The sequence below is a fragment of the Ambystoma mexicanum genome, chromosome 3p (genome assembly GCF_040938575.1).
Source record: "Ambystoma mexicanum isolate Mex_15411 chromosome 3p, UKY_AmexF1_1, whole genome shotgun sequence".
Taxonomy (NCBI): Eukaryota; Metazoa; Chordata; class Amphibia; order Caudata; family Ambystomatidae; genus Ambystoma; species Ambystoma mexicanum.
In genome coordinates, this window is record NC_090925.1 from 356,100,312 (window position 1) to 356,123,131 (window position 22,820).

Sequence of the window (22,820 nt, forward strand, 5' to 3'; positions counted from 1 at the left end):
CTCCCCCTTGGGATCTATTCAAACAGTGAGAGCCGACAATGTTTAGTTTAACTACCAGCGTGAATAAATACAGATTGACTAGACGAAATGTATAATGATCCTTAAGACTACGGAGAAGATTGGGTAGATGGTTCTCTATGCTGTAATAACATGTGGAACAAGTTTCATCATTATCAAGTTTCATTATTACATTATGAGTGCGCAAGGAATAAGTTAAATATGGATCTGGCATACATTTATAGGTATTTTTACACAAGTCACTAACAGCGGCATATGTTGTTTTCTCTTTCTCTTTACGTGTTATTTGTCAATCGTTTTTGTCCCCTGTGGATACCCTGTATTTTTCAATGTTCTTGCAATACGTCTATTAAAATATGAATGTATAATTTTTGATTTTTTTGATGATGGTAGAACAATTTAAGTAATCCTGAATAGATTTACCCGGCTCTGAAGAAGGAAACTAGGTTTTCCAAAATGCATTAGCCACAGGGTTATCGTTTGCCTACAAAACAGCAAATTACAAATTGGTGATTCTTAACCAATGACAAGCTTTTATTAATTCACATAGCAGTGGATTAAAGAGAATAATTTCAAAATCATTTTCAACTGTGTTCAACTCTTCATTAGATATTTTTTGACAAAGTATAATATAAAGCATTTAACCATTCGTGGTAATTACAGGTGTGCGCCCCGCACTGATGGCTAATCAGCCTAGCTCCTTTTTCTTCAATCTATTCAAACAGAGTCACAAAAGGAATGAATTTCCATTTGCAACTGTGGGCCACTTTTTCGGTGGTGCCCGAGAAACTGTTATGCCCCAGTCCGACCCTGATCAACAACCACGTCATCTGGCTACCCTGCTATCGCACTAACATCCAACTCCTCTTTTTTTGCAGAGTCACCCACAAGAGTGACAAACATTGGTAGAGGTGCCCTTTACAAGACCAAATATTACATTAAACTGAGAGTAAATGGATTGGAAAGAAAATAGATTGCGCAGCAACAAAAAATGCTTTTTGCAGCAGCAACATTCTAGGGTAGTGTGCTTTATTTAAAAACAATGACCTATTGTTTAAATTGTCTCATTGTCTGCCGTCCCTAGTGACACTTATCGACCCGCTTCATTCTAACACCTCAATGCAGGTGAGGCTAACCTTAGAGGCACACGGGACAGCCTCCTTTTCCATGCATCGAGGCCTTAAGTAAGAATGCATTTTGGCCACCACCCTCTTCAACCTTTTCATCTCTCATATGGGGAATAGTTTCATCAATATTCATTCTAACGCCCCGAAGTTGAGTTGTCAGCACATTCCGTGGCTTTTGTATGCTGAGGACCTCATCCTATTATCTAAAACTCAACTAGGTCTTCAGAGGTTGTTAGATGGTCTGAGTTCGTATGCACTGGAGAATCATATGTCAATCAACCGGGGGGAAAATAAAACACAAATTATGGAATGTGTTAAACTTTCCAAGACATTTACATGGTTGCTCCAAAAAAAACAAAAAAATCTGTTGTCACTCCATATTACAAGTATATAGGGGTGATCATAAGCAACGATCCAAATAATAACTTATATTTGGTTAATATGGACTGCAAAGTGTCTACTGTTATCACAAGCCAAAGCTTTACTTTTCAAATCTGGCAAATTCTCTTGCAGTTCCGTGATGGTGTACTATAATCAAAAGGCAGTACCTATAATACCATACGGGGCTGAAATGAAGATGCCACGAAAAAAAAGTATTCTGGGACAGAATAGAGGGTAGATTTTGGCGAAAGATTCTCAATCTGCCCAAATCTACTCCCATTTCAACTATTCGTTTTGAGTTAGGAGCACTTTCCGTTTTTGTTGTGTACTCCTGGAAACTATGTTCTTTGGTTAACAATGAACAATCCTGACAAACTATGCGCTACATCATCGTACCTTTTACTATCAAAACATGTTTTTCCAGTAAAATGCAGAAACTTAATTCCAAATCTTCTATTTGATGCTGACATAACCCTTGAATTGTTGCTCCAAAATCCAAATTGTGCTCAATTGAAGTTGTACCAGTGTGATTGGATAAAGACTCAAAACAAATGTGCTAGCTATGTAGATTTTAATCCTCTCTTATTTGGTCACAAACAATTCTGTGTCATGGCAGAATACTTATGGATATGGATACTACTTATACTAAATATCATTTGCCACATTTTCGAAACCCATAGTAAGATTCAGATTGAACCTATGGCAGACGAAGGATATCCTTGCCAGACGCGGCCTGCTTAGCACTGAAGAGAACATTTGTCGATTTTGCAAAAATCGAAAGCATAAAGAAACCTTGAAACATCTGGTGGTTGAATGTGTCTCTCTGATACAAGGTGCAATTATTATTTTAAACAATTGTTTAACAGCTATACATTCATGACAATTGATGCTGCATGGCAGAATATATTCTGTACAAACAAAGTTGCAGTCCGAATTGCGACGATTCAATTTTTTCGAAAGTCTTGAACTGAATGGATCATAATCTAAGACCAAATGAATTATAACAATGTCTACCTATAAATGATTTAAGGATGTACAAATAAGTGTAAGGCCCATGGACACTCCTATTGAAGGCACACATAAATAGGAGAATGTGCCATAATGTGATAAATCAATCATGATTGTATAGTGCTACATGGTTCCACAGTGAACAAGTCGGTTTTGCCTTGAATTATCGCAGAAATGCAAATGAGAAGCGTATTGTGTTTTATTGAAATAACAAGTTGTAGAAAACTGTATTATTGTTTTTAACCAAATGTTTTTTTAATTAATGTGTCATAATATTTGTACTTAAATTTTATAATATGTAATGTACTTAGAAAAAAATATTTTTAATGATTTTTTGTAAATTAGTTGAATTGTGTATGGATACATTGAAAGGTTGATTTAATCAGCCAAACAATAAAAAAATCTAAATTACCTAAACATGAGATAATATAAGTGAATTATATTTATATTTGTATTATTACCTAAAGTACTCCAATTACAGGTTTTAATAAAACCAGTACTGAAGGTTATAATTTTGGGGAATTGTTAAAAGGGAGGTTTGTTGTATTGTGACGAGTGCACGTTGAAGTGTATCTGCCCTGTGCGCCAATTGCCTCCAAATGTCTATCCTTGCATGTGCGCCAAATACCCTGGTACCAGAGGGGGCACCCATCTCCCCTCCTCCCTAAACAACAAGGTAGGAGTGTCAGTTTGCGCACGTGTGGACTCCAATCAAAAACCAAGAAAAAAAAATGTGCAAGTGCTACTCACTTCAAAGTGGGTAGGCTGCCTCATTGAAAACGCAGCCTTGATTAGGTAGAGGCGGGCATGGGAAACGTAGGGAATTCTAAAGCAGAACGTTGCCCAAAGACAGCTTAAGTGAGTGTTTCCGAGATATGTTTAGACCTGCCAAATGCTAGATCTTTTATTTTTTTATTTTTTTACAATTCCTGCTGCTAAATGTGCCCTCAAATGTGCTGTGGAACTGGGTGGATCTTCTGCCCTCAGAGAAAAATCAAAATGTGGTTCTGCCTCATAGTGAAAATCAGAAGTAGGCACCCATGCATCCCTGTAGCCAGTGCTTAAAGTGGGGCTGAGCCGGGGCCCTGCGGCCACCCCCAGTCCCACCACACCACATTATCCCGCAACGGCCGAAGTGCAAACCAGCCACTGTAGCGAGGCTTACAAACCTTGCAGAGGGTCTCGAGGGGGAAGGTGCAGTTCCAGGCCAGCCCTGATGAAAGGGTATGTGTCTGCGGCGTGCTGCTTTAATAGAAACATTGCCATTCTCAGTGAGGCTTTCTTACTGGAAATCCACTCACTGCGCGAGCCTCTTACAAATATACTGCAGGACCTACAGTATTTTTGTAAGAGGCTTGCGTAGTAAATAAATTTCCAGTATGAAAGTCTCACCCAGAATGGCAACGTTTCTATTCACGAACATAAACGTGTTCCTCAGATTCTTTCAATAAAACACGACACGGTTTTATTAAGAGAATAAAGATTACCCCTGCTAGCTGCGCAGGGAGTATTAATTCTATTAAAGACTAGGAGGTGAGCATTATGCTTCAACTTCATTTATTACTACTCTTCAGCAGTTTCAACAAACTATAACAAAAAACAACAACATTGAAATGTCCCAAGTGACTTTTCCACTTTTGAACTACGAATCCCATAGTCTCTGTAGTCCTTCACTCTCCAGCTCAGCTATAACCACTTCCTGTCCGAGCTCCTCCTCTATTACGTGCTCTGAATGTCACTTAACCAATTAAACTTCTCGTCCCGCCAACAGAGCGATTACTTTTTTCCCCACTTCAACAGGTTGCCAATTCCTCAGACTGCTCTCTCGCCTTCTCCTTACTAGCCACCTTACTCAACTATTCTTCTGCTCTTCTCCTAAGGAAAAATACTAAATAGAGTATCAGGGTGGTGTCCAGCTTTGTTATCATATCATCACCAAATATGCATACAGAACACATGATTAACAAATAACATTGGGTGGGAACTAATGCTCACCTCCTAGTCTTTAATAGAATTAATACTCCCTGCGCAACTAGCAGGGGTAATCTTTATTGTATGACAAGACTCGAGGCGAGCATTAGGCTTGTTCAAAGCTGCCCCAATACTGTAACAGCTATATAGTCAGCAGGCTTAAAGTAAAATTCTCTAAAGTTACGATCATTAGCCCAGTCTGCTGCTGACATGACTTCTTGTAAAGGTACTCCTGTTGCATATGCTTTAGACGCCATTGCTCCTCTTACGGAGTGAGCCCCATACTTCTGTAAATCAATCCCTGCTGCTTGCATTACTTATCTGACCCATCTCGCGATGGTAGCTGTCTTTATAGCATGGAAAGGCTTCCTATGCGCTATTAGGAATTGAATAGTGCTCGTCGCTCTATTCTCTGCTGTCCTAACTTCGTACTCTTTGATGCAGCTTGCTACGCACCATTTGATATTATTCGGGAAATACGGATAGTGCACTGTTGAGGCATGTTACAGCGACTTTCCGTGGTAGACGGTGTGTGCTCTCAAACAAGAGAGAACACGTAAAGCTGAAAGAAAGCGAGACATTATTTCTAGAAAATCGCACTTTTAAAATCATCCTGCTATGGAAAAAACTGGATGTATCTATTTTAAAGTGCAGATGTTTGTATTATGTGAATGATAACAGCAACGTATCTTTACGTCTAAAAATACTCGTATAATGATATTTGTTAGCTGCTCTCGTTAAGCGTTAAGGAAAACGAAACCACTGCGACATTCTACATCCGTTGCAGGCACCAACAGTGTTTCAGATGACGTCTGTCTTCTATTCCAGTTTACACCGTCAAAACAGACATTTACGTAGGAATACAGTTCTATACTAGAACATACTTGCCATCGAGAACATACTTGCCATCGACATTCTGTGACCAAAAAGATATAGAATTTAAGTCTTAGTCCTTTGCACTACCGCAAAGGTCACTCCTTCCGGCCCAAATGTCCTCCTGTTGATCTCTAATGCTTTGATATCCGATACGCATTTACAAGATATGAAACACAGAAACATTGCTAATTTGCCTGAAAGTTGCTCGAGATATAGATATCTGTTCACTGGCCAGCTCTCTAATAGCCGCAGCACTATTGTCACGTCCCATAAGACCTTGTATTTAGGTTCAGGAGGTACCTTAACCTTAACTCCTCTGATAAGCCTGCATACCGCTGGATGTTCTCCCGCTGGCACTCCCTCGATCGGTAGGTGCCCTGCTGAGATCGCTGACCTGTACACTCCTATGGTGCGGAATGCTTTCCCGTCCTGAAGGAGCTGTGCTAGAAAATTCAGTATAGCTACTACAGGTGCTGAAATGGGATGAAAATGTCTCCTTCTACACCAGCTAGTCCACTTGGCCCAAGCCGCGTCGTAGCTCCTCCTAGTCGATGGAGCCCAGGATTCTGTGATGAGCTCTGCAGCCTGCATAGAAATGCCTGGCAGCTCCCATTGTTTCCTGATATCCTGCATGCGATGAGCACACTCAGAGAATGACACTGTCCAACTGGGTCCGTGAGTAGTCACTCTCCTTCGGGGAGGACTCTTGGCAGGTCTATCGAGTGTTCCATCAGCATCAGGAACCACACTTGTGATTTCCACAATGGTGCTACTATCACCAGCTCTGCTTTCTCTCTCCAACATTTCACTAGCACTCTGCTCAGCATCATGAAAGGAGGGAATGCGTAATGGGGTCCGCCTGCCTAGTCTTGCAGGAGTGCGTCTGTTCCGCTTGCGTCTGGGTCTAACCTCCAGCTGAAGTAGCTGGTTGTCTGTGCGTTGAGGCGAGACGCAAACAGATTTGTGTGTATCGGGCCCCACCTCTGATCCAGTATCTGTAATACCGCGGGATCCAACCTCCAGTCGCTGAAGTCTGTGAGGTATTGGGAATTCCAGTCCGCTATTATGTTCAGTGCTCCGGGCAAGTATTCCGCTCTCACCGACGTTCCTGTCTGCAGGCAATAGTGCGAAAAATCCTTTGCTAACACCACTAGCATCCTGGATCTTGTACCGCCTCAGTGGTTTATGTAACGCACTGCCGAAATGTTGTCCATCTTCAGCAGTACGCATGACTTCACTTTGTCCCTCGTGAAGGTCTTTATCGCAAAGGAGCCTGCTAGAAGCTCTCGGCAGTTTATGTGTAAGTTTAACTCCTCTTCGCTCCACTTGCCCCGTTTGCAACTCTCCGCATCGTGCCCCCCAGCCTAGACAACTGGCGTCCGTCTCTATGATCAGGTCTGAATGGTCTCCGAAAATGGCACGCCCATTCCAGGCGTCCATATTCTGCAACCACCATTCCAGTTCTGTGATGGACTCTTGATGATACTTCAATCCCTGTTGGAGGTGCCTTATATTCAATCTTTGTAAGGCTCGATAGTGTGAGGGACCCGGAAATATGGCTTGTATGGAGGCTGCTAGGAGGCCCACTATCCTCACGAGGACTCTCAGTGAAATCACTTTCTTTTTTTTTTTTTTTTTTAAATGTATTTTATTTTATAACCACACAGTGCAACAGAACATAAATAGAACACATCAAGCCACAACAAAGGCCAAACAACAGATATGAAAAAGAAAAGAAAGAAGAAAAACAGAACAGAATTAACTTAACAATCCCCTTCCCTCCCCCCTATGAGCCTGTAGGGTGTCCACCATCATTGTCCGTTCCGTGTGGTGGGGTTCCGTCGCTCTCAGATCCAGCCGAGGTCGACCCCGTACTAAACAGTTCAGCCAATAGCACCTTCCATGCCGTGAGGGAGCTCACCTCTTCCTCCCCTCCCACCCTGCTGGCCTCCCACCATGCTGTCGTCTCGGCAGCAGCCCATTTCTGGAGGTCACGCCACCATACCTCCACCCGTGGCCTCTGGCAATTCTTCCATCCCATGGCTATTCTGCGTTTGGCAAGTGTATAAGCCAAATCTTTAAGCTTCTCCACGTGCCGAAGCTTGCGCGCCCTGGGGTACCCCCAAGCAAACAGGCCCAGGCCGAATCTATCTTAAGTACAATGCCCCTCCCTGCCAGCTTCTGCGCCACTTCACTCCAGTAGGTTGCAATCACAGGGCAGGCCCAGAACATGTGAATCATATCAGCGTTCTCTGTGTTGCACTTGGGACACGCCTGGCGCCCAGCATCTCGAAATCTGGAAATTCTCAGGGGGGTCATGTATGCCCTATGCGTGATATATAGTTGTATCTGTTTAAACCTGGCATTCCTCGATACTTTTTTGTGGTACCCCAGGGCGCGCTCCCACTGCCCATCCGCCATCGGGGCCCCCATCTCTGTTTCCCATTCCAACCTCAGGTACCCCAAATCCTTCCCAACCTTTGCCATCAGCATCTCGTACAGCCTGGAGACCTCGTGCCCGCCCTCGGATGCGTCATACATAATCTCCAGCGTCGCATCCGGCTCGTCAGCCAATACGGTCTCGGGCCAAGTGTTCCGGACCTCCCTGACCATTCTGTGGAACGTCATGTATTGCCCCGCATGCAGCCCCGCCCCCGCCTCCAGATCTGCGAACTCCGCCAAGGCCTGAAATCACTTTCTTCCTCAGACATATCCTGATCTCTCTTTTGATATCCTTGCTGGAAACCTAGTGACTGCAATAGGGCTAGGACCCACTTCGTCTGATATTCTAGCGCTCCCCAATCCTCCGCTAGAAGCAAAAGATCGTCTAAATATAAGGGCATCGTTTTGAATTGCCAGAGCTGCTTCTTCCCGTGAAAAGCTAAGAATCTCATGAACTGAACTGCTTCTGCACTGGGACAGTCAGGTAAGCATCCTAAGTCTAGTCTCGTCAGCCAGTCTCCCTCTCTCAGGGAATCTCTGGGCTGGTGGATCCCTTCCATCTTGAAATGATGGTAGCCGATCCATCCGTTCAACTCTTTCAGATTTATTACTGGTCGTACTTTCTCCTTCCTGTGAACGAGAAACATGTTGATTATGAAATTCGGGGCTACTGGGCATCTCTCTATGGCACTTTTCTTTGCTAGGAGCGATAGCTCGATATTTAGAGATTCCTGCTCTGCTACTGCTAGGCACGGGCGCTGGGGTACTCAGATCTGCACTGGCGTCTGCATAAATTCTATCTGCAGATGCCCGACAGTTTGAAAAATCCATGCATTGCTGGAAAGCACACGCCAGTTTTCCGAGAACATACTGGTCCTCCCTCCTACAGGGGGGTAGGCAATCGCCCTTACCTGGTGTAAATCCTTGTCCTCGTCCGAAACCTCTGCCTCTGCGCCCTCTGGTATTGCAGCCTCTGGCTGGGAAGAACGCATCCTGCTGCCTGTTCTCCCAGTATTAGGCTCTATGATTGGGTCGGGGGGTCTTCTCCCTCCTATTTGGCGACCGGTCGTGCGACCCCTGTAATGACCAGTCCCGGCAAAAACTCTATGCGGGAAGATCTTCCGAATGGATGCTTGGGCTTTCTCCAGCAATATGTAAGTGCCCACGAAGCGGCCCTTTTCTTTTCCGAAAGTTTCTCCGAATAGGAGGCCTTGAGCTGCTTCCCCAGCTTCATAGGGCGCTGAGCTTCGAGTCGATTTTTAGCAAAAGACCTCTCCTTCTCTCCGATGCTATGGTGCAGTTTGTGTTCCCCAGAAGGCAAACAGCTCTTTGCGCCCAACCTGCCAGGGCTTCCAGATCTACTTCCTCCCCCGTGTCTCTCGCTCTTTCCGCTAAATCCATGATCTTAGCGAGAGGAGCAGCCAGGTCTAGCACTTTCTCCTGGCAACTCTTCCATGACCAGTCTATACCCTTCCGTGGGTCCTTGCTGGTCTTGGACACAAAAGGTAAGCATTTTGAGGTCCAGTTCGGGGGTCTCTGCCACTTTCCCCACTTTCCCCGGCAGGTCTGGATGAGGGCATTCTGCCCTGAGGCGCTGTCTAACCTCCTTGTCCAAGGCCTTTCTCAGCCTCACTGTCATGTATTGTGACAGCTGCCAGTCGGATGATCTCGGATTACGGATGCTCTCCGGATCAAACATGTCATCTTGCTCCTCCTCGAGGTGCTTCTCCTTGCGGGTTCTCTTCCCCCCCGCTGGGCTTTGCCCATGCTTCCTCGACTGGCTCCTCTGACTCTTGGGGGGAGAAGTCTGCTGGCTCCTCCTCTGAGCCCAGGTCTTCTTCTCCTTCATTGTCTTCCCCAGGGATGGGAGTCGTGAGGTCTGGCACTGCCTGACGCTGCAAATAGGCCTCCTTAAGCTTTGTGAAGGCGTCAGCGACCTCCAGGGCCTTATCTTTCGCCCCTTCGATAGGGCCCTGGGGGTCTGCAGAGGCTTGTCTCTTGCGGGCCCGAGTACTCCCCTTAGAACCTGCTCCAGAGGGTTTGGTGGGCATGCGGTTCGTCCTTGTGGTGCTAACTTTAGGCTGGTGAAGCATTACTTATAATGTCTCCAGTCTTTCTTGTGGGGGTCTGACCCCTTGAGCCACAGCATCTACTAGGGAATTCCCCAGCACCTCCTTGAAGCTGGCGGCTAAGTCTAATGACTGCTCCTCCTCGCTCCATTCGAACTCGGACATGATCAGGAGTGTGCTGTGTGCCTTGATATCTGGTGAAGGTGTCTTTGCCGCCCACTTCCTAGTAGATGACCTTACTTGGGATAACTCCCCAGTGTCCTTTCACTTTCAAATTATTATTATTATTATTTTTTTATGTGGCTGCACCGGACTTTGTAATTCTTTATGCCTGAGATGGCTTAGGCTTCTTTACTTTCTCTTCCTTCTTCAGTGTGAAGCTGCTTGCCTCTTGTACACTGGCAGGGACTTGGTCCTGCTGATGGGTCCTGATACTGACTGCCTCTTTCTTTGTGAGTCTGAGGCTTCAAGTCTTTTATGTAGAGGATTTCCCTCTAATGCTCTGTGCGCTGCCTGAGCTTTCCAACGTTCTTATCAAACTGCCCACTGCAGCTTAAAGAATTAATTCACACTCGAGCGCTCCTTTCCACATGTAGGGCTCTGCGTTGCAGATCGAATGCGACGCCGCGCAAGCCCACACAAGGATCCGGCTCCACCCACGCAAAGGTGGGGGCCGGCGCTCTCTGCGTCAGATCAACCCTCTGTCGAGGGCCTACTACGAGCGTGCTTCGGCGCTCTACTCCGCCTCCCCAACGGAGGGGGTCCGAGCTCCCTGCGCTCCTTCCCCCATATGGGGCCTTTCAGCTCTGCGGGCTACTCGGCAAAACCCCTGGAGGTGCTGGTCATACGGCAGAGGGTTGAAGCACCGCTTGAGCTCCTGCTATATTTTAAAATATGTCAAAGGCAAATCTTCTCTGACAGCAGGAACGCTGCCTCTTACTGTCCTACGCGCCGAAATGAACGCTGGTCAACTGTTTTATCTACGCAGCCTAACGCGCTGTACAATGCTACGCTTTACGTAATCTATGGATTATACCTATTTACGCTCTACATAATCTATATATTATACATTTCTCCTTCAATAAGAAAACATATGATAAAACTTTACTTCTTATAGTTAAACAGGGAGGTTAAGAAATGTTACTTATCTGCTTGAAGAGCAGTAAAAGAAGAGCTCAGGGACAGGAAGTGGTCATATCTGAGCTAGAGAGTGAAGAACTACAGACACTATGGGATTCGTCGGTCAAAAGTGGAAAAGTCACTTGGGACATTTATTGTTTTTTGTTATTTTTTTGTTGAAACTGCGGAAGAGTAGTAATAAATGAAGTTCAAGCATAATGCTCGCCTCCAGTCTTGTCATAGAATCAAAGTAACACACCTGTCTGCTATGCATTAACAGGTCTCGCCTGCAAGAGACATAAGAGAATCTGGGCTAGAGCTCCTGTTCCTCAACATGAAAGAATTCCGGGAGATATAATCCAGGGCCGTGGACTGCAGTGTGACTCTGCACCCTACTAGCTTTTGGTTTCCTCTCGTTCACTGCAGGGCGAGGTGATTATCTGGATCCCACATAAGTGCCTGGCTAGGTGACACCATTAATTTACAAGGACACACAAAACCAGTAGCCTCTCAATATACAATGCATAAAGGTGTTATTATGCACCAACAATAGTTTAGTAATACCGTTAAAATGCACACAACTTGTATTAGGAAATGTTGTTCATGACTCCCAAAAAGGAACTGGGTTCACCCACGATTACCCTAGTGGCCAATATGAATTCTATGTCAAGACCGGAGGCTCTGATTATGCTTACTCTTCAACTTTACTGATCAGCAGCAAAGAAAATATTTCCAAAGAACATGAATACAAATTTGTAAAAACTACAATAACCATGTTTTTTGAACATTTGTAGTTCATTTCTATTGGTCTCTAACTGACCACGTGACAAACTTTAAACCAATAAGACAGTCCTCAATGAACTAAATCTCTTGTCCTCTTTCCCTTCTCCCTCTTTCTTTGCTGCTCGGCAGCGAGTTAAGTACTTTCTTCTATATTCATTTCGAAAGCTATTATATGTATGTTTGTGTAATCTGGGTAACGCGTGGTGTTTACTTTAACAGGCGGAACATTTCCGCGACGGAAAGGCGGCTCTAGGGAGCAGCGACCGCGACGGGGCTGGTGCTCCGGCGGCCGCAACGCCGGCGATCCGTCATAGAGGGCACTATTATAACGGAAGAGAGAGCGCGACGGGACCGCGTAGTTCCGGCGCTCTTTCCTTCGTTATAATTCGTGTGACTGGAGTCAATTCAAACCGACCATTGTGTGATCGCGGAGACTCTCGGATATATATACACTATCTGTAAGAGCAGCAACAACACGCATCGCATCGAGCGTAGCGTCCTGTTAACAGCTCTACAGCGCCCCTGCAGGCAATACGCCTTCACCGCACCAAAATCGGGCACAGTCCCAGGTAAAACCTGTAAATTTGAGATCTTACTCATATATATTTGGATAAGATATACCCAAGGGTATATATACTTATATATATATTGATTATATATATATATATATATATATATATATATATATATATATATATATATATTATATTTAGATATCATATCATATTTTTGCCCCAGGGCCTGGGAATCATGAGTTCCTCTAGTGATGAGGGAAAGGCTGGGGTCAGCCAAAAGAGGAATCATTCAGAAATGAATGTTGTCTTCCAGAAAGCCCTGGGGGCTTCTCTGGGACATAATCCGCAGCAGATAGCGCTGATGGAGGATTGGCTCAGACTATCCCAGGGCCTGGAGGCGGATAAGAGCATTAAGGCTCGAATGAAGACAAAAGGGGGCAGTAAATCAGCTCGCAGGGCAGATGAAGCCCATACCCCCCCGAGCACACCACCCAAAAAGAAAGGTGGCAAAAGAAAGAGAAAGGGTAAGACGGTGACTCGCAGGGGACGAGTATCATCCTCAGATTCCTCAGAAGAGGGCGAGAATGATTGGGAGGAGGAATACCCCGATGAAGAGGAAGTGTTATCTATATCCTCCTCAGACGATGATCAGGAAGCGTTAAAGAAAAAGAAGAAAGAGGAGGAGGAGATAGCAGAGGAAGGGGATTTCGATCCAGAAACCCTGATACATCCCAGATCCTCAGAATGGGAACCTCCCAAGAGGATTTCAGCATATCTGAAGAAGCGCCTGAGAGCGCCATTAGCCAAAGAGGCGAGAAGCAAGATGAGGGCGGAATGCCCCAGACCTCTTCTCCCTGAGGGAGCGGCGGACACGCCGGTTATAGATGAAAAAATGATAACCTTTATGAGTAAGTTTACCAAAGATGTGAGGAAGGGCCTAGACAGATCCTGGCGTTCGTGTCAGGACAAGATGTTAGATATGACGGGGCCCCTCACAAAAATTCTCCAGATGGGAGAAGAAGCGAAAACGAAAGGAGAGCCAATTGACCCGGCAATCCTTATCGGATGGACACAGAGGGCGATATGCATGTTAGGAAACGCTAATCATGCTATTACGACAGAAAGGAGGAGATCGTTACTAGTGAAGATCGATCCAAAATTGAGTGAATTGGCCTCCTCAGAATCTGCCACTTCGGCAAAAGGGAAATTGTTTGGAGATTCCTTCATCAAGGAGCTCACAAAATTCGTAAATTCATACGCAGCTTTAGACAAAGCTCAAGCTTCCCTTAAAAGAGTATTTGGGAGACAGATTTTTGGACGGGCCAGCAGAGGGAGGGGTCGTTCGGCTGGCCGGTTCCAATACAATCGATCCTATCACGACAGATCTCAATGGAGAGATTATGAGGAACGCAAACAAACACCGTTCTTCCCTTCGAGAGGTAGAGGAAGAGGCAGAAACTGGCGAGGTGAACGTCAGCAGAACAATCCAGGTGAGACCACCAATGCCAGGCGTGAATACCATAGAAGTGGGTGGGAGAACCGCCCAATTTTTACAGAATTGGTTGAACATATCAGGAGATACCTGGGTGATTCAAACTGCGCAGGGTTTTTATATAGATTTTCTAGACACACCCCAGCAGGAGAAACCACCAAAGGGAATAGTTTTGAACAGAGAGGACAAAATATCGTTAGAAAGAGAGTTGAGAGGTTTGGTAAACAAAAAAGCCATACGCCCAGTCTTAGATCAGTCAATAGGTTACATAAGCAATATGTTTCTAGTAAAAGGGAAACACAAGACAAGACCTATAATAAACCTGAGAGGTCTAAACAGTTACGTGGTATACAGACACTTCAAAATGGAAGGGATACACCTACTAAGGGATATTCTAATTCAGGGAGACTGGCTAGCCAGGATAGACTTGAAGGATGCATACCTGACTATTCCCATAGCAGAGGAACACTGCAGATTTCTGAGATTCATCTGGGGAGGAACGACATGGGAGTTTCGATGTCTCCCTTTCGGACTGGCATCAGCCCCATGGTGTTTCACCAAGATGATGAAACCAGTAGTATCGCACCTCAGAGCTCTAGGGATACGACTTATAATTTATCTAGACGATATATGTCTGATGAGCCAAGAGAAAGAAACACTGGTAGGACAAGTGCAATTAACAATAGAATTATTAGAGTCCCTGGGCTTCATTATAAATTGGGAGAAATCCAGCTTAATCCCAACACAGAAGATAGAATTCCTAGGGTTCATAGTGGACTCGGATCAGGGAACTCTCAGTCTACCCATTCACAAAGTGAACGAGATCAAGAAACAATTGAGACACACACTAGCAAAGGGCGAAATATCACTGAGGGACATAGCGAGATTGGTGGGACGCCTTGCGGCTTCGATTCAAGCAATCTTCCCGGGGCCATTACATTACAGGGCACTCCAGAGATTGAAGATATATCACCTCAGAAAGGGCGCTTCATACGAATTCAAAGTGAACATCTCAACAGAAGTGAGGGAAGAGTTGGAATGGTGGCTCATTCATATGGATGCATGGAACGGGAGAGCCATATTTGGCTCATCCCCGGACCTGATCATAGAATCAGACGCCAGCAGATGGGGCTGGGGAGCCCGTTGCGGGAATCTATCGACAGGGGGCAGATGGTCGGATCAGGAGACGAAGCTCCATATAAACTGTCTAGAATTACTGGCAGGATCGTTTGCAGTCAAATGCTGGACACAAGAGAGAGTACAATGTTGTGTCCTTCTAAAGATGGACAATATCTCAGCAGTCAGATACATCAACAGGCTGGGAGGGACAAAATCCAGAATTCTTGCGGAACTAGCTAAGGAATTTTGGGAACTTTGTCTGGAAAGAAGAGTTTCAGTAAGAGCAGAATATCTGCCGGGACAACAGAATGTAGTGGCCGACTGGAATTCCAGATACCTCAGAGACTCCAGCGATTGGAAACTGGACGAGAGGGTGTTCCAGGAACTAATGTCCCGGTGGGGTCCATGCCAGATCGATCTTTTTGCATCGAGGTTGAACAGACAATTACCCCGATTTTTCAGCTGGAGACCAGACCCGGAGGCAGAGGCGATAGATGCTTTCCTGCAAGTCTGGGGCCATCAGAGGAATTATGCATTTCCCCCGTTCTCCATGATAATGAGGACCCTTGCTCAGGTGAGACGTCAGAGGGCATCACTAATCCTAGTAACGCCAGATTGGAGAGGTCAAGTATGGTTTCCCAGTCTTCTGGAGATGTCTTATCAAAATCCACTGACTTTACCCAAGGGAGAACTAATAATACGAGATCCCAGAGGTCTCAGTCACCCTTTGGTGAGGTCAGGAGGAATCAACCTGGTAGCGTGGGCGATTTCAGGGGATCTTGGATTAGGCCAGGACTATCGAATGAGGCTGAGAACATTATCAACGAATCCTGGGCCCCCGGAACACACAAGGCTTATAGATCAGCATGGGCTAGATGGTGTAGCTGGTGTTTGGAGAGGAACATACATCCCGATGGAACGGATTTAGTACATGTAGCAAATTTTTTAGCTCAGATGGCAGCACAAGGTAAAGCTTATAGAACCATTAACACGGCCAGGTCTGCGATATCGGCTGGTCATCCTAGAGTTGATGGTCTAGCGATTGGGGAACACCCATTAGTTTGTAGACTATTAAGAGGAGTAAAAATGATTAAACCTCCTAACGAGAAATATAGTGAATTATGGGATGTTGATAAGGTCCTGAGACTATTTTTGACATGGCCAGATAATCAAGATTTGACACGTAAAGCAATTTCAGGTAAATTAGCTATGATTTTATGTCTGCTAGCATGTAAAAGATCGTCTGATATCAGAGCACTGGAGATTAATAGGCAGAGTATGTCCCCCAATGGAGTGACTTTCCTCATTTCGAAGAGGACTAAGACAGGTTTGAAATCTGTTTCATATGAAGCTTTTCCAAATCAACCAAAATTATGTCCAGTTAGATGCATAAAGGCATACGAAGATATGCAATAGAACAAGGTGGTCCAAGGTCTATGTGAACGACCAGCGCAACTGCACAAATGTTAGAAGTATGAAAAAGGCAGCGTTCAACATGAAAGTGTGAGGGTGCCCGGACCAAGGACCCTCAATAAGAAGTAAGTTAGTTATAATCAGTGAACTGCGCCAATAAGCAGTAATACAATAACAATTGAATTATGTTTTTAATTCCATTCCACAGCCTGACACGTGTTTCGAGCAAAGCTCTTTTTCAAATGCGTTGAACCTTGTCCAAGGGAAACTTAATATTACTTGCAATTGCAATGACCATTAATTAATTACAGCCTTCCGGCAACAACAATGTACAAAAAGAGAGCGCCTCTTTTTGTACATTGCTGTTGCTTTGCTCGAAACACGTGTCAGGCTGTGGAATGGAATTAAAAACATAATTCAATTGTTATTGTATTACTGCTTATTGGCGCAGTTCACTGATTATAACTAGCATACGAAGATATGACGAGGGAAATAAGACCCCAGGGGGTAACTCAACTATTAATAGCGATTTGTAAACCTTTTAAAGCGGTTAGACCGGCGACCATAGCCAGATGGCTTAGGTGGGTGATGGCAGAAGCAGGCATAAATATTGAGAAATATGGCGCTCATTCAGTCAGAGGAGCGATAGCTACTAAGGCATATAACATAGGAGCTAGAGTAGAAGACATCATGAAATCGGCGGATTGGTCGAATGAATCGATTTTTAAGACTTTCTATTTTAAACCTTTAGAAAGTGCAACATCGTTAGTGGTAAGTAAGCTTTGAACAAGCATAATCAGAGCCTCCGGTCTTGACATAGAATTCAGATTTTCCACACATTCGTTACAGAAAGTCATAATTCTATTAAAGACACGGAGGCGAAGGATTATCCCACCCGATCAATCGTAAGAATGTAATGTTTACATAACATGTTTTTCTGTAACTATTATGCAAAATCGTTTAAGAAGTATAATGAATATGATGATGTTGCTAATGTTCGATGTTTATACAAGTTATTACTAGATGTGGTATTATACGATTGACCCACCCTGTACTCGATTTATAGTCACTGTTATAAATTATGTTTTCTCTAGGGACGATGTCAGATGGCAAACAAATAGGAAATTGAGAGAAGAGAATATCAAAGATGTACAGAACTCATCCTCGCAGAATCAAAGAAAGAGGAAGAAGGGAAAGAGGACAAGAGATTTAGTTCATTGAGGACTGTCTTATTGGTTTAAAGTTTGTCACGTGGTCAGTTAGAGACCAATAGAAATGAACTACAAATGTTCAAAAAACATGGTTATTGTAGTTTTTACAAATTTGTATTCATGTTCTTTGGAAATATTTTCTTTGCTGCTGATCAGTAAAGTTGAAGAGTAAGCATAATCCTTCGCCTCCGTGTCTTTAATAGAATTATGACTTTCTGTAACGAATGTGTGGAAAATCTGAATTGCCATCTGAACTGGGACCAGGTTATTTGAAAAGTAGTCTTTCCTCTCAGAACTGGGTGCTGCACAATCTAGGGTCCTCGCAGGCCAGCCAATGGCAAAGCCAGGAATTCTTCACCCTGTGACAAAAGACACACACGGCTACGTGCAGCTCTCCTGATCTGGGCTGCTATTCCTCAGTAGGGAGATGGAAAGTGCAGGGTCAGTAGGGTTATGGCTGGTTGGGTATCAGTTACTTCTGCCAAATTGATTTTTTCCAGGTTGGATCTTATACTACACCAGTGTGGCTGTATGTTGACATTGCTCTTTTTATGTAGCGTGTTAAATTAAATACGTTTTAACAACCCAGACCACTCTGTGCCTTCTCTTACATGTGCTTCTTTAGGCCACGCCCATCAATTCTTAGACCTCGCCAACCAATTATTACACCACACCCATCATGCAAGCCACACCACCAAATCAGAGCCCGCTCTCAATTGCTTACACCACTTAAAGCAGTGTCTTTGCCCTTTTGCTCCCCCTCCTGTTTGTCCTCCAATTTGACCTGCTGTTTCCTAAACGCTTCTCCGCCTACTACTCATCAGTCCATTCTCTCTCCTCAACATACGAAGCTTGTCCCCGTTTTCTCTCCTGCCTATTCACATGTAGCCCCTCCCATTTCTCCTCTTCACCTGCTGCTTGTCTGCAAGCACTTCCTCGGCTCGTTCTTCCACTTCTTGTAGAAAGCGTAGCACCATATCCGGCTCCCGACCCCCTGCCATACCGCAGCTTTCTCCAGCGTGTAAATCTTGCCCTGCTGCAGCTCCCAGTGCTCAGAACACAGCCTCTAGGGAAACAAAAAAAGGACTAAGGAAGCTTCAAAGAGCCATGTTACAGCGACTTTCCGTGGTAGACGGTGTGTGCTCTCAAACAAGAGAGAACACGTAAAGCTGAAAGAAAGCGAGACATTATTTCTAGAAAATCGCACTTTTAAAATCATCCTGCTATGGAAAAAACTGGATGTATCTATTTTAAAGTGCAGATGTTTGTATTATGTGAATGATAACAGCAACGTATCTTTACGTCTAAAAATACTCGTATAATGATATTTGTTAGCTGCTCTCGTTAAGCGTTAAGGAAAACGAAACCACTGCGACATTCTACATCCGTTGCAGGCACCAACAGTGTTTCAGATGACGTCTGTCTTCTATTCCAGTTTACACCGTCAAAACAGACATTTACGTAGGAATACAGTTCTACTGTTCTATACTAGAACATACTTGCCATCGAGAACATACTTGCCATCGACATTCTGTGACCAAAAAGATATAGAATTTAAGTTTGAATCCCGGCAAGGTCAAATTCAGCCTTTAAACCTTCCGAGGTCAATAAATGAGCACCACAAGCAGCGCTCAGAGGGTTTGTAACACTATATAAATGCTAAATTATTATTATCAGTATGGTGTTGTGCCACTTTTACGGACAAGGAGCCCCTGACCATGTGACCACATAAATAAAAGTCGATAGCAACTGACTCGTGCCTGCTGTGTCGGGCTTCCTGCAGGGCGATGCTTTCAAAAGTTCAGTGCCCCTGCTGGGCAACACTGTTCCCGAGGCAGACATGCCAATATTCTGAAGCCCCTGAGAGGGAGATGAGGGAGATTTCAGCACCGACATCGGGGGAATGCATTTTCCCCATAGGAATGCATTGCGGATATTGTTATTTTAGGCGGGAGACAGTAAAAAATAGTACTGTCTTTAATGAAAAAATCGGGAGTCTCCCGCCTAAATCGGGAGGGTTGGCATGTATGCCGAGGCCCCGTATGAGCAGAGCCCCTGCCAGGCCACTCTGCAACAGTTTGATGCACCTGTTTACTGGTGACCCTGCTGGGCAACTCCAGCACCGTACGTCATGAAGGCATGGGTGACCCCAGGCCATGGTCCGACCATGTGCCCACGGTCTAATAGGGTGATCCCTGCATCCACGTGTGTCGGCTGGGTGACCCTCAGCAAAGGTGTGCCTGTGCCCTGGGTCCAGGACACAACAATGGCGACGAGGAGTAACTACCCCCTCAGTGGTTGATGTAAATGTGCCCCGAGAAAAGAGGGAAAGCAGCCCCCGCCTCGGGAGTGAAGTGGCGGGATGCTGAAATAACTAAATGGCTCCCGTCTGGTTGAGAAATGGTGCGGCGCGGGCGCCGCACAAGCTCTGTGCTGCCAGCGAAGAAGTGTGCTGCCGGTAGGAAGGAGATCTCCTGCCCGCAGAAGTAAGATGCTCTTTGATGCTCGCAGAACAGATGAGTACTTTTATTTACTGCAGAATTCAGATTATCAACACTAACGTTATAGAAAGTTATAATTCTATTAAAGACACAGCAGCAAAGGATTCTGCTGAACTCCATTCTTTACTTGTCGAGCAGCATAGTAATAAATATAACATGATAAAACCAACTACTATGAAAAACGACAAATCCCATGGTATTTGAGTCTTTGGTAGTTTCTTTGTGATTGGTCTGCACTGACACGTGATCCCATCGATCAATCCGTTGCACCTTGTGTCCGTATCCTCTATATCCCCTGTCACTTCCTCATCTTTCTTTCGCTGCTCCTTAACGTTTGCGCCCCAACGAATAGACGCCAACTTTGAGTTCCACTCCTTTTCACTGTTCACAGACCTGCCAGGTGACTCTGCCCCTAAAAAACAAACAAGCCTTAAGAAGTGACCCTTACTGGCTGGGCAATTGTGGCAAAATTAAAATCACCACATCATAGCATATTGCATAATAAATAGTCAGTGCATACAATCATGACTATATTTACGATTGCAAGGGTGTAATAATCCTTTGCCTCTGTGTCTTTAGTAGAATTATGACTTTCTATCACATTAGTGTCGAAAATCTGAATTCTGTGTCAAGACAGTAGGCTAGGATTATGCTTGTTCAATGCTTACCTACCACCAACGTCAAAATATGTTCAATTGGTCTAAAATAAAAATTCTTAAAGGTCGACTCATTCAACCAATCAGCTTCTTTCAGGATATCCTCCAGCAAGCCCCTACATTGTATGCTTTAAAAGCCATCTCCCCCCCACTGAGTGCGCAACCGTAGACTTCCACATCAATACCCACTTGCAGCATAGCCAGTTTTACCGCCCTGTAAGGTTTACGTAATGCTTTGAGGAGTTGAGACTCACCTGCAGGTTTAAGGTGTTGTGTCATAGCCTCATAAGCTTCCAGTCACCTGACCAGACAATGCTTTGGCTGATCCAGGAATGAAGCATAGGACACTGTTCTTAAATCTGTGTTTGGTTTTTCTGAGACAGTGAATGTAGCCCCAGTTGAGGACACAGTCTTTCTAGTAATCTCTAATGCTCTCACGACCGATACTCTCTTACAAGATACGAGAGATAGCAGCGTTGTCACCTTGCCTGAGAGGCCCTTTCTGGAAAGTTCTGCATTGTCCGGCCAATTTCTAAAAAGCCTCAACACCTCATTCACTTTAAAATCTTGATGCCTCTCTGCAACCTACAAACCAAGGGGTGTTCTCCTAATGGTAGGCCCCAGACACGTGGGTGTCTCGCTGAAATCTCAGAGCATGCTCTATTAATTGTTTTATAGGCCTTTCCTTGTGCCACCAACTGCGCCAGGAAATTTACTACGTGAACCCCATCTATTCCAGAGGAATGCACGGTCTTCTCCAGACACCAGCTATGCCACTTTGCCCACGCTGAATGATAAGCTTCCCTAGTTATGGGAGCCCAGGACTCCTCAATGATGCATTTAGCTTCTCTCGAAAACACCCGGCATGAGCCAGGATTCCCGGAAATCACCCACGCTAACAAAGGAGTAGTGCGCTCAAAAATATTATTGTCCCAAGCGTTCGGGCATGTGTTTTTAAGCATACGCCGATCGATCACAAAAACATTTCCTATGCACCTCACTGTAGGTTTTCCTCAATTTTACACATGAAAAATCAGGCAGCAGGGCGCGCCCATCTTGTGCTAATCTTATCCGTTGCTGCATCGCCCTAAGCTCAGGTGCCCTTTCGGCACTAAATCATAGTCCCCACCCCTGAAGCTGACATCACCATTCCTAGCGATATTCTCCACCTATGTCCGTGACGCTACTGGGCAGCGTAGCCAAACGCGCCAAATCATCACCTACATCACAGTGTCAGTTGACGCAGAACCTGGAATATCAACACACATCCTCTCACAGCACAGCACGTCCCAATTCTGAATACAAAACACTATCTTTAAGGGAGACTGCCCCCACCTTTTTCCTCCGGCGCCTGTGTCAAACTAGCCTATTTGTCATCGCTGGTCCACCGTGAAGTGTTATAATTCAAACAGTGTATTGGTTTTGCTTCCTTCCTCTGAGGAGTGTGACCGTTCATTGCTGACCACCCTAGATTCCCCAATATAACTGCCTTTATGCCCTCATTCAACCTCAAAGCTTGGGGTACATCTTGCCCACTGATAAGGTCTTAGAAACGCAGTGCCCCTGTACGCCCCCACCCCTGCAATCATTTGGAAATGGAATGTGTTTGATATAATGTTTTACAGGGGGGCAGAGTTATCTGTATGCTGACTTTATTCTTCTCAATGCCACTCTCCTGGTCTCATTCCCTTATGGATGTGTACAATTGTTATTATTATATTCTGTATTTTGGGGACTCTGCGACTTCAGAACCTACCCCCGCACCACCTCAAATTCATCTCCCAAATACCTAATCTGTAGTGCTCCAACAGGCACTTCTTGCAAAACAAATTGACAAACAGGGTACATCTGGAAATTTTATGTACGCTTTATTTGGACAATATATACTTTTGATAGCTTTGAAATTCAAGTTAAATATGTTTTCCATTGGTCATGTACAATGTATCAAAATTGTTGAACATATAAAAAGCTGCTAATCATTTGTATCGGGAAGCAAACTGTTCCACAAGTTCTGCTTTTGGTGGGCAGGGCACGTTTGCAATGTTTTGTGGCAATGTATTTGTCCTAGGAACCAAACCACGAACGATTCCATGAGTATGCATGTCCAACACAGTCAAAG

The 22,820-nt window shown here is 44.7% G+C and overlaps 1 protein-coding gene across 1 annotated transcript in view; it reads right to left on the minus strand.

The window, feature by feature from the left end:
* PDRG1 (p53 and DNA damage regulated 1) overlaps window positions 1-18,715 on the minus strand; it is a 117,242-nt gene extending 98,527 nt beyond the window's left edge. The window contains exon 1 of the mRNA XM_069651007.1: window positions 18,456-18,715. Coding sequence (XP_069507108.1) covers window positions 18,456-18,545 — 90 coding nt within the window. The 5' untranslated portion in view covers window positions 18,546-18,715. The remainder of the gene's footprint in view (window positions 1-18,455) is intronic.
* Window positions 18,716-22,820: the final 4,105 nt, after the last annotated feature.